This window comes from Vicia villosa, linkage group LG2, assembly GCF_029867415.1.
Source record: "Vicia villosa cultivar HV-30 ecotype Madison, WI linkage group LG2, Vvil1.0, whole genome shotgun sequence".
Classification (NCBI taxonomy): Eukaryota; Viridiplantae; Streptophyta; class Magnoliopsida; order Fabales; family Fabaceae; genus Vicia; species Vicia villosa.
Window position 1 is genome coordinate 218,596,235 of NC_081181.1, and position 12,984 is coordinate 218,609,218.

Here is a 12,984-nt window from a genome sequence, read left to right on the forward strand (position 1 = left end):
AAATTAGTGTCATTAGAAGAACTCACGTAAGAACCTAACATCTGACCATCTCTATCTCTCTCCATCTCTCTCTCTCTCCCTTTATTTCTCCACGAATTTCCATTCCACTTCCTCCGTACTCCGCTCCAAAGCTTTTAGACATTGATTCCATAGCTCATACTTCTCCAAAAAGGTTTGGGGCTTAACAACCATCATAGACCTATCACACTCACGGATAAAAACCATGACTATAAATAAAACAAGAAAAGAATTAAAATTATACATGCGGAGGGTAGCAAACAACAAATATAAAGGGGGAAAGAAAATTCACGAGAAACACAAAATAATATTGAGAGATTATATAAAATATGTTTGAATGAGTAAAGAGAACACTTATATAAAGTCATAAGTGGCAATCAACAAAACAATGACCTTTATGGTTAGTTGCATAGGGACATAGGCCATATGATGAGCTGACCTTTGTATAAGTCCCAAGGCAATAAGCAATTATTAAAACTAAACAATAAGTAAAAGGAGTAAGTCCAAAGGGAAGACATACATGTACATCTCAGACTCTCTCTCTAAATCACTTCTCCCCTTTGGGGCTTATGCTTGAGGGGCAATGTACATCTTGGACTCCTTTGTGAAACGATTTGCCCCTTGATGAGCATCATGCTTAATGGAATATGCACATCCCAAATTCCCATTCTAAAGCACTTCACTCCTTTGTGCCTCATGTTTGGGAGACTTTGTACATTCCAGACTCCCCCTATAAAGTACTTCACGCCTTTTAGGCCTAATACTTAAGGGAGTGTGTACATACATTGATGGAGCATTCATGTCACATAAATGGCTTACCTCAGACAAAAAGACAAATGGCTTTATTCCCATTAATCTCCCTAAGATGGACGAAGAAACATTGGCCATAATGACAAAGGAATCGATCATTAAGGACACCCAAGATATTGATGACCCTATATAAGCTAATGATCACCAGATTGAGAAAGGGGAACTAAGATACCCGAGACATGTACAAACTAACAATGTGACTCTTTGATCCGCTGTCGCGCACGGATAAAAAACGAGTGTTTTAGAAAAACGGTAGTTTAGCGGTAACGACAACTCGAATATCGTTCTCACAAGGATTCTTGATTTTATTAACTAACACTAAAAACAATAATGGGGGTTTGTTTTAGAATCAATTTATAAAACAGAGTAAAATAAGTGATTATCAAAATAAGCTAAACGGCTAATCCTACTGATTCGGGTTCCGACTTATCATCGGTTATAATAACACTAATCACTAAACGGCTTCGATCCTATTCGATTATGAGATTAATCAGACAAGCGCTTATCAAAATCATACGAGTTATGTTCCTGTTTACCGAATTAAGCAAACGGTTAAGAATATGACGAGTTAACGAATTAAGCAAACGATAACACGCAGTTAAATTTAGGAACATGCATACAATCGAATTTAATCAATTCTATCCTATGAACAACAATCGAATCAAGCAAACAATTGTAATCAAATTAAACAAATGATTTCATAGAAAAGAATTGAACAGAAAACAAATTTAAATTAGTATTAGAATAACCTCAAAGCAATGGAACCCATAAGCAGTAGGATTTGCCTTCGGGAATTAGCTCTTCATTCTAATCATGAGACCAAAAGTAAAATTTGTGGCAAAAAAAAAAGGTCTCCAGTATTCTAGCGGCTGTCAACCCTTATAAAACAAAATAAGGGTTTCTTCTCTACTAACTCAAACTGGGTCAAAACATAACCCAAGCCCATAAACTAATGATCCAAAACTAAATAAAACTAATGCTGCAGCTTCAAACGAAATTCTGGAAAATATTAACTCCGAATCTGACTTTGACTCCAACACAAAAGTTGTAGCTCTTTCTCTTAGCTTTCCGGCGATTATTAGAACGCCTCAATCGGATTCCCGGAGCTCCACTTATGATCATTTTAGTGCAGAGTGCTAATGCTGAAAATTAAGTGCGAAAATCAAATAAAGGCAAAAATAAACTAAATTCTAAAAACACATTAAAATAGAAAAATAACCAAGGTAAAGTAAATAAATGCCTAAGTAAAAATATAGGAGAATGTGCATAAATATGCACTGATCAAATTCCCCCACACTTGAAATTTTGCACTCCGAGCAAAATGAAAAACAAAACAAAGAAAGCACAAATACATAAACAGTTACTCATCCTCGGCTACAAATCTTCTTCGGGTAAGTTTGCATCAACAAGTACTAATCTTGCACACTAAGAACATCGTAAGAGCACTAACCACAAATATGCAGACATAAGCCTCCTAAATACATAAACCAATTCAAATCATATTATTATACGATAGCCTAACTTACTCATCCTTTTTGTTCTTTTTCATTCAGGTGCAATCACATTAAGCCCGTTATCTCCACACACTTATAGCAGGACGACCGGTTAGTGACTCTGATCCTTTTCTGTACGGGGTTCTGGTACTTACGTGGCATAACCCTTTGCTTACTCAGATGTAGTTGTGGGGGATCAGACCGTAATCCTCCCTACCAAGTTCAGCACCAGAAACCGCTGAACCAACTAACAAAGAGTTTTGAAATCTTTTTTTTGAAGGTTCCACAACCGTTGGGTTAAGTGACCGGGTGAGGGTCACCAAACTTAGAAGGCGCATTACCTTTTTCTCTTTTTCTTTCTTTTTTCTTTTTGGAACATTCACTTATATTCATCGGCTTCCCTGCATAAAGTGTGTGAGAGATGGTGCCGATTGCTGAAATAAACTACTCAAGAGCTTTCAGAGAATGAGAATTTAAGGCTAAAACATAATAAAAAATTCAAATCGATTTCCATATGCAGGAGACTTACGGTGTTAGAACGATATCGATCTTGTGAATTTTTCCCACGTCTCCGCAAACTCGACTCAAATCAGTCTATAGCCTAAAATTTTCAAGAAGATGCATTTTTTTATTTTTTTTATTGACTGAAATTAAACAAAATACTAACAAAAACAAAGATAACGCATGATTCCCTCTCCCACACTTAAACTAAGCATTTCCCTCAATGAAAGGACATAAAAATAAAATAAGAGTGAGAGAAAGGAAAGAACACACCCGAGGGGTTAAGGTGGAATATAGCTTTCATGTCTGGTGGTTTTGGTGGAGGCCTTTCTGCACTACGAACACATGAAATAGGAAAAAGTAAATAGCAAGTGAACTTGGATATTAGTAAAAAATCTGGCGGCTTAGGAGGAATAGTCTGCACATATGGTAAACCTGCAATAACAAAAGTATGAAAAATAGAAAATCCACATTTAACTTGTGAGTCAGATAAAATAGGTGGAAGAGATGGACAAATGGTGAAAGATAACACCATGTTGTTTGGCTTAATTAGAGTTTCCACCAAAAAAAATTCTGCTATGGACAATGGTTGCTTATGACAAAAATCCACATTCTTTTTGTCAAATTCAAGAGTTGTTGAATTTGCTAGAATTTCTGCACAAGTGGTTGTCGGCATCAAACTATCTTCACCTAAAATGGCTGCACTGATCTCAAGACAAACATTACAAACACCACATTCACAAGCAAAAATTTCAAGAGAGTTATCTACTTCAAGAGAAGTATATAATTCATCCAAATCAGATTTCAAGAAATTTTGTGGCATAATCTCTTTCTTGCATTCACTTGAATTTTTGTTTCTTACTATGAGTTCATCATATGAAACAAACACGGTTTTAATGGGCTCACCTGGAAATTCATCAAGGCTGGTATCACATCGTGTTAACTCTAATGATGCAACAGGTTGTACATCATCATGAAACATCACGTTCTCTCGAATTTGATGGACACTTGAGATTATTTGCTCACCTTGGACTTTTTTAACTGGAAACATAGATTGCATATGTTGTTGAAATTGCAAATTATTTTCAGTCATTCGCTTATTATTTTCAGCCATTTCCTTAATAATTTCTTCCAAATATGATTGTGTGTCAGCTTTCAATGATGCATTTTGTTGAAATTGTTGATATGGCCAAATTGGATGCTCTTCAATGTATGAGTATTGTCCTTGAAGATCACCTACCATTTGTGCCTCACCATAAAAATTAGTATCTAACAACATAGGACATGCATCATTACCATGAAAATTTGAAGAACAAATATTGCAAATCGCAAGTGGAATATGATTTTGATAGCACGATTGATGTTCTCTTGCTTCCTTCAAATTAATAAGATAATCCAACTGATCCAATGAGTCTCCCATTTTTTTTATACGAAAAAACAAATATGATTAAAATAAATTCAAAAAAATATAAAAGCACGAAATTTAATCTAATGAAGACAAATAAAAATTTTGAGAATTTTTTTGGAATTTTTTGACACTATGAAAACAATAAAAAATTAATTAAAAATAGAAAAAAAGAGGAATTTGCGATTTTTAGGGTCGAAATCTTTTAGAATTCTATTCTAAATGAGTACTGTTCCTCAATTTTTTTCTGATTTTCTGGAAAATAATCGGAGCAAATTGAAACAGTAGGTTTTAAAACTTACCTGATATGCTGGAAAACTTATCACTGTACTGCAACCGGTATTGCAACCCTGAAAATCAACAAACACAAAAAAAAACAAGCAAAAACACTAAACCTATGACTCTAATATCAGTTAATAACAACAAGAATCCCCGGCAACGGCGCCAATTTGATCCGCTGTCGCGCACGGATAAAAAACGAGTGTTTTAGAAAAACAGTAGTTTAGCGGTAACGACAACTCGAATATCGTTCTCACAAGGATTCTTGATTTTATTAACTAACACTAAAAACAATAATGGGGGTTTGTTTTAGAATCAATTTATAAAACAGAGTAAAATAAGTGATTATCAAAATAAGCTAAACGGCTAATCCTACTGATTCGGGTTCCGACTTATCATCGGTTATAATAACACCAATCCCTAAACGGCTTCGATCCTATTCGATTATGAGATTAATCAGACAAGCGCTTATCAAAATCATACGAGTTATGTTCCTGTTTACCGAATTAAGCAAACGGTTAAGAATATGACGAGTTAACGAATTAAGCAAACGATAACACGCAATTAAATTTAGGAACATGCATACAATCGAATTTAATCAATTCTATCCTATGAACAACAATCGAATCAAGCAAACAATTGTAATCAAATTAAACAAATGATTTCATAGAAAAGAATTGAACAGAAAACAAATTTAAATTAGTATTAGAATAACCTCAAAGCAATGGAACCCATAAGCAGTAGGATTTGCCTTCGGGAATTAGCTCTTCATTCTAATCATGAGACCAAAAGTAAAATTTGTGGCAAAAAAAAAGGTCTCCAGTATTCTAGCGGCTGCCAACCCTTATAAAACAAAATAAGGGTTTCTTCTCTACTAACTCAAACTGGGTCAAAACATAACCCAAGCCCATAAACTAATGATCCAAAACTAAATAAAACTAATGCTGCAGCTTCAAACGAAATTCTGGAAAATATTAACTCCGAATCTGACTTTGACTCCAACACAAAAGTTGTAGCTCTTTCTCTTAGCTTTCCGGCGATTATTAGAACGCCTCAATCGGATTCCCGGAGCTCCACTTATGATCATTTTAGTGCAGAGTGCTAATGCTGAAAATTAAGTGCGAAAATCAAATAAAGGCAAAAATAAACTAAATTCTAAAAACACATTAAAATAGAAAAATAACCAAGGTAAAGTAAATAAATGCCTAAGTAAAAATATAGGAGAATGTGCATAAATATGCACTGATCACTCTTGCTAACCTAGCTTTAGTAGAGTTATCAAACTAGTATATCCAGCATGTACAAATATATAAATTTCATAGCAATTTAATTACACTTTACTTATTTTTATAAATAAGTTAAAATTTATTTATTTTAGAAGAAAAGAAGTATTTCCAATCAAGTCCTTAAAGAATATAAAAGGACATGTTCTTTTAAGATTCTTACTTTTTTTATGTTTTAGTTATGTTTGTGTGTATTTACATTTACGAATGAATACCATATTAGACCAAATCAGTAAGCAATTTAGTTTAGAGTCGGTTGAGTTTCCCCTATTAAAGGAAGGTTAAAAGAATATTAAGACACCCAAATAAGTTGTTGAGGTGTTAGTTTCAGTCAAAACTTAGTAGAACTAGACAATTTAACATTTTACTTTCTTGCTTGTAACACCACTAACTAAAATGGCCATTGGCACATAAATACATAATGATATGCATGCATATATCAAATAAAAAAATGTAGTAAAAAAGAAAAATCAATCTGAAATAGACCCCCGATAGAGGGAAAATCACACACAACTTAGGGTGATTAGGAAGCAAAACTATATTTTCTATGTCACATTGTTTTGGTTAGTATGACTAGTGTTTTTTTCCTTTAAATACAATACTTGTAGTTTTTTAACACAATATATTAAACAATCTTTTTACGTATTTTTATGTCTTTATCATTTTTCTTTACTTTACTGTGTATATTTCTAGGTTCAATAGTTAAAAACACCAAAAAAATCCATAAGTATCAGTCTTTGGAGGCGTTAAACATGCACTGTAACTCTAAGCGAACTAATCTTAACAACATCAAGACCTTCACAAGCTCTCTTGACTCCTATACAATAGGTACATTTTATTTTTTATAATTATCAGTCTAGGACTTTTTCCTTAATCTTACAGGGCATCCAATAGCTATTGATACATTTAACCAGAATAATCATATATATGGACAAGTACATATAGAAAGAATGTCACCTAAAGCAGTACGACAAATTGGTATACCATAAAACTTTCCTTTTGACAATGCTATGTTGACAAACAGCTTATCTTATGCTACGTGACAAACCTTTAGCATAGTAACATGAACACAAAGGTTAATTATTGAATAATTGACTCATAAACCATAAGGTTATTTTCCACCTTTATTTATTAATCCTACAATATATTTGACAAGACTTGATGAATAAATATCAACCTTGATGGCTTAATCCATGTCAAGATTAGTTGATGGTTATGTTAGAGACCAACTATGCATTATCAATCCACTATACCAATATAACAAATGAATGATACCATGACCTCATGTGAGAAATAATGCTAATTTGAACTTAGATAAGAAATAGAGTAATACTTATCCACAAGTTAAGTTGAATAAAGGTATTTGTAATCCCAAAAAACAATATACGAAGATAGACAACAAACTTCTTATATAACATTGGTTGGATCCCAACCTCAAATCGACAGAATCAAGATGTAGTTTGGTATACAACTAAAACATGTGGATAAAACTAGGTATAGGAAGTTTTATCCTTAATGGATGGACAAATTAATTCCTCTTCTCAAATTATATAAGACTTCAAACTTTACTACCTTTTTCAAGGAAGATGGCGTGACAATGTTTTGTTTGAATCCTTGACATTAAGTATGTCTCAATGGCCATCAATGGCGTATATCCTCAATTGAGGGAGAAATTAGTTGGGAAATCCTATAACGACTTAAATGAATTTGCTTTCACATCAGTATGTAGTGAAAAATTTATTCGAGAAAAAGAAAAGAAATGTGTTAGCCGAAGAATAGGACTACACCTAGTATCTATCATACACACGAGGATTATGGCAATGATATGAATATTGATTCCATAACAAACATATTGACGAATGAGATTTTGAAAGGAAAAAGCTACTAAATTATGAGAAAATAGGTTAGAGTATGCCTTTGAAATCAAGATTCACCTGATATTTGATTACCTACTTAAAGATAAGAAGATTCAACAATTAGATGGACACATGATACCTTTATCCAAGGAAATCAAATGTAGAAAATATTGCAATTGGGACAACTAGTACAATTACTCAATGTCTATTTGCATAGTATTTCAAAAAGCAATTCAAAAAGTTATCAAGAAGGATAAATTTAAGACAAAGGTAAGGGGGTTGTTGAAAAGACCATTGATACATATACTTTTCAATCATGAAAATTAATATGGTATAATTTTTTGAGGTAATAGGTTAGAGATCAGTTGGAAAGGGAAAGAAACAAGTCTTGGCGAAAAAAGGTTAGGGTAGCATAAAAAATTCGAGAAAACTTAAAATGCACGCACTCAAAAGATTGAGTCCATAATAACCTATACCAGTCCTTGGTAATCCAAAGTACATCAAGCGGTCCAAGTTTGGACCTCTTACTTAAGTGTTAATCGATCACTACATTGCAACAAGGAATCTCGATACATTAAAAAATGCATAGACTTGCCCCTTTTACAATAAAATGATCGATATAAAGCGCTAAGCACGGGATCATACGAGCTTCCACACTTTCTCACTTTCACAACGTTTGTTTAGCACTTCAACTGAAACTTGAATCATTTGACTCACGAGGCTTGAGATATATTCTTTTTGATCATATGTTATCATCGGGAACTATTAGACAATTGTAATCTTTTGACAGTTGTCACCAAAAACTCTTCAAAGAGCTATTAACACCAAAAATCATTTGGCTTATGAAGTTGTCATCGTCAAAATTAACTGACAAATATATTAGCAAAACACATCAATTCACATTTTCTCCCTTCTTTTTTTTATGATAACAACACATATCTCATAGAGGTGATAAAATAGAAAAAGATAGATTGAAATATTTGAGTGGTTAAATTCTCCCTAAGAGATATGGAGAATATACTCTACTTCCTCTAACAGTGTAACCTACACAACACATATATCTACATATAGATCATGATAAGTCTTATTAACCCAAAAAGAAAACTCAATTTAACAATTGTTTCAAGAAACAATTATAAATCTTCATAAACTAAATGTATTTATAACATGAAACAAATGATTTATTATACATGAAAGTTCCAATAAGCATTGGCTTTTGCAAATATAAAACATTTATATTGCACAAACAAGTGCACATATACACAATATGTAAAAACAAACAATGAAGAATCATAGAAAACCAGGAACACGATGATGATATCATCAGTCCCAAATCATGACAACTGCAATGACAGCAACACCAAAAAGCACAGCAAGAAACTTAAACCAAGGAGACTCAAAACGGGTCTTCCTCTGAGTTTTGAAGCCTTTGGATATCAAATGATTGATAGCAACATAGACAAAAACACCACAAGCAATTCCCATAGATATAGCATACATCCAATCTGCTGTGCTTCCTTCTGTTGTTGCATCGATTGCAATTCCAATTCCTACACCAATAGGGCTAGAGATAGCAAATGCAAATGAATATGCTGCTGTTGTTACTAAGGGTCTTTTTGGTAACATTCTAAGCAATGCTATTCCCATTGCTATCGCAGCAAATATCTTGTGTAATGATATTGTCCATAAATTCCTCCATGCTTCTGCCTTAGTACCTGATCATTAATATGATATTAGTATTAGTTTAAATAAATTAAGCTCTTATTCATGTTAAATTCAAGTTAATATAAACCCTAGAGAATGAGCTAGTGGTATTGTGGTGAAGGCTTGACTCTTCAAAGTGTTCATCTAAAAGTTTTATGTTTGAATCTCGCTAGACACAAACATTCATGTATAAATTGGTTTGACAATATATTATATATAGGAATTATTTATAATTAGAGTCCATTTTTTCTAATTACTTGTCTAAAAAAATACAAACACTCACTTTATTAAGATTTTCAATCTTGGAGACTTTGTTCAACAAATATGTAACTTAGTTTTAATAAACAATTTTTAGTGTTATTTCTACATCTATACAAGTTATGTCATTTATTACAAATAGGCAGAGTTTTAATATTGTTAGATGTTTATTTTTTAAAATGCCTAATAATACAATGTTGTTGGTAAAGTAATTTTTGAATCATCAACTTAAAATTCAAAAGATCAATACAATGTTGTTGGTAAAGTAATTTTTTAATCATCAACTTAAAATTCAGAAGATCGAATGTGAGTAAATTGATTATCAAATTCATTTATTAAAATTGATAATTTTAACTCTAAACTAGAAGTGAGAATAAATCAGACCAACTAATAAAGGTATACGGTCTAACCTACATATGTATAGACCAAATCAGACTTGTTTTTCAAAAAAAAAAAAAAAAGCCTAAAATTATTTATAAGTCTATTTAGTTAAAAAAAATTAGGCCACAAACTATATAAAAAGTCTTTTAAATCTGCCAGACCGACATATTTAAATAAATATGAATAATTTTACTATTAGTATTATTATATTATATATTTTATTTTGAATTAAAATATAAAAATATATCTTAGTTATCTTGAAGAAATTAAAAAAATAAGATGAAAAAAATTTATGAACAATATCATAAGTTGTTTTCATAAATTCTCTCAAACAAATAGTATCATAAAACTTATGTTACTAGGTAATCTCAAATAAGTTAATGCAATAAGCATTTAATCTCATCGATCTTTTAAATTGTTAGTTTATTTAAACGTAGTTGTATTACTTATTTACAAATGTTCAAATGAAATAAACTTTTAAGTAGACTAGTAGATCAATCAGACCTTCAAAAATATCAAACTCAAGCAAAAAAAAATAAACATATGATAGGCTAAAGACTAGACTTAAATTTTTAATTTTTTTTAACAAGTTAAACTCATATTTGACAAAACTTAACTTAGCCTAATCTATTTTCACCCCGTACCACTCTCAATAGCTGCTCTCCAAAGCGAATAGAAGTTAACCTGAGCACCCTAGTGGATCTTCTCTTTCAAATAACTCTCTTAATTATATCTCATGCACTAATCTATTCTATCTCTTACATTATCTTCTTTTTATTACCTAATTGATTTTCTCTCTTATCTTAATACTTATTTTGCTTGTAGTAAGAATGAGTGATTCATTGAAAAAGAGAACCTAAATACATTCATATCCCTAGTATAGACAACCTTCTAGATACCACTCAAAAATCAACATAAGTATGCGTTTACACTTCTAGCAATTGTATCATACCCCATACAAAGAAGAGAAGAGTCCATTCAAATAAGGAGGTAAGACTATATATATAACCAACTCCACGCACTAAAAACCGCATACCAAACTAGATATACAAAGTAACATGACAATACAGATAAAATATTAAATTAATGATTCAAATCCTCAATTACAACAAATCAAAAAACAAGAAAGGATATATTCAAACCTGAAATTCCAACAGCGATGCCTTCAAACACTGAATGAAAACAAAGTGCAAGAATAAGCAAAATAGTATCTCCCACATTCGAAGTCTTCATGAACGCAACATTACTCGAATCCATCGCCAACTCAGTATTGTGTTCATGTTCCTGAGGTGTTCTCCCTCCTTCAAGCTCCTCAACTTTAGCTTCCCTCTGATTACTACTTGTCACATAAACAACCACACAATCACCAAACATAGTGAAAAGATAACCACAACACGCCAACATGAAAGCGAAAGGGTAGGTTTTCTTCGTAAGATCTCCAAAAGTTTCATTTGAATCACTCAAGAAATGCATCATGGATGTTCCGAGAAAAACACCACCAGCAAACTGAGTTCCCAGGAGAAGAAAAACCTCGTTCCAACGGAGATAATAAGGTGACACACCACCTAAGAAAGTGGACACAAATAAGATTATCAAACACCATATTTTCACTAGGATTAAGCTCTTTGAACGTATGTTTATGTTGTCGGAAGAAGCTGAATCATGGTCTGATTCATCATCATCGTCGTGTCCTCCTCCATGAGCTTTGATTTGATAGAGGAAAGAGGAGGCTAAGAGACACAGAATGAGAAACGTTGACTTTAGGGTTTTGGTTTTGGAGAAAGCCATGTATGTAACGTTGAAATGTATTTTTCTGTGTGCTTTTTTTTAACTGGTTCCTTTTTTGTAGTATTTCATTTTCATGTCTAGTCCTATACTAGTGTTAATTAATTAATTAATTAATTAATATATATGGTACTTCTAAATACCAAAAAAAAAAAAAAAGAGAAATAGTACTACTACATGAGTTAGTACAATAATAATATTCTATTACATTGTAGTACGTTGTATTATTTGTACTACAGCTTTGACTTTTTTATGAGAGCCTTGTTACATCTACAAGTAGTTCTTGTGTATAAATAACTACAATTATTTGATCATTTATTTATGAGTAAATTAAATATGTGTAATTGTTCTACACCTACACCATCTCTATGGTTGGGTTAGCCTTTTTTTTAACTCAAACATGTTAAAAGAAGGGGAAAAAAGTAAGGTCTAAATTTTTGTTTGGTCTAGGATAAGGTTAAATATACTTTGATTTTGATCTTGCACGTTGTGTTTACCTCGCAGAAGCATATGACAAAAACTGTTGGATCCATCCAACGAATTTGTAGAGGATTCTTTAAGTATAACATATTTACCCTCGGAATAACCTCGATAGCCTAGGGATTATGTATGATCAAACCCTAGTGGCACACAAGAACCATGTCTAAGAACCGTTGGATTAGAAGTTAAGAATTATTAACGCCACTAATTTTGAATAAAAGCTGTGCTATGCTTACATTTATCTTTTATACCGTATCAATTGACACCGTAGTTCCAAAGTTCATTTTGATTGAGGTACATTTTTCAAGGCACTCAAAAATAATAAAATAAAATGAAAAGTAAATTATTCACAGGGGTGGAGCCAAGGCCCAGCTAGCCTGGGCAGGTGCCCAGGCTCAACCCCTATTTTCTTTGTACTCTCCCCAACTTAATAGTCGATTTTTAGACAAACTCAGGGGCAAAATTAGGACAAAATTAGTAAAAATAGGGTGTGAAAATTAAAACAGATAAATAATCAATGGTGTAAAGTTTTTGCCCAGACTACCTAAAATTCCTGACTCCGCCACTGATTATTCAGTATGTATATACGGTTTAGGTGTCACTTTAAGTGTAAGGTTAACATTTCTCTTTAGAATAATTATCCACACAAAAGAGATTTTAGTGCTGCAAAATCAAAGATGCTTCTTCTCTAGAATGATACATTAACAGTGTGTTTGTTTTGAATGAATTAG

General features: G+C 32.4%; 1 protein-coding gene across 1 annotated transcript; it reads right to left on the reverse strand.

The window, feature by feature from the left end:
- Positions 1-8,754: 8,754 nt before the first annotated feature.
- LOC131648271 (zinc transporter 11-like) lies at positions 8,755-11,843 on the reverse strand. The gene is made up of 2 exons (XM_058918046.1): positions 11,131-11,843; positions 8,755-9,360 (listed from the first exon to the last, which is right to left on the reverse strand). Exons 1-2 carry the CDS (start codon positions 11,774-11,776, stop codon positions 8,969-8,971), a joined length of 1,038 nt encoding a protein of 345 aa, XP_058774029.1. The 5' UTR covers positions 11,777-11,843; the 3' UTR covers positions 8,755-8,968.
- Between the last annotated feature and the right edge of the window lie 1,141 nt (positions 11,844-12,984).

What these genes read in the sequence shown, in the direction of transcription:
- LOC131648271 (XM_058918046.1), bottom strand. Translation starts at nt 11,776, where the DNA reads ATGGCTTTCTCCAAAACCAAAACCCTAAAGTCAACGTTTCTCATTCTG. An exon ending in CATCGCTGTTGGAATTTCAG is followed by an intron (nt 9,361 to 11,130) that starts GTTTGAATATAT and finishes ATTAATGATCAG; the next exon opens with GTACTAAGGCAGAAGCATGG.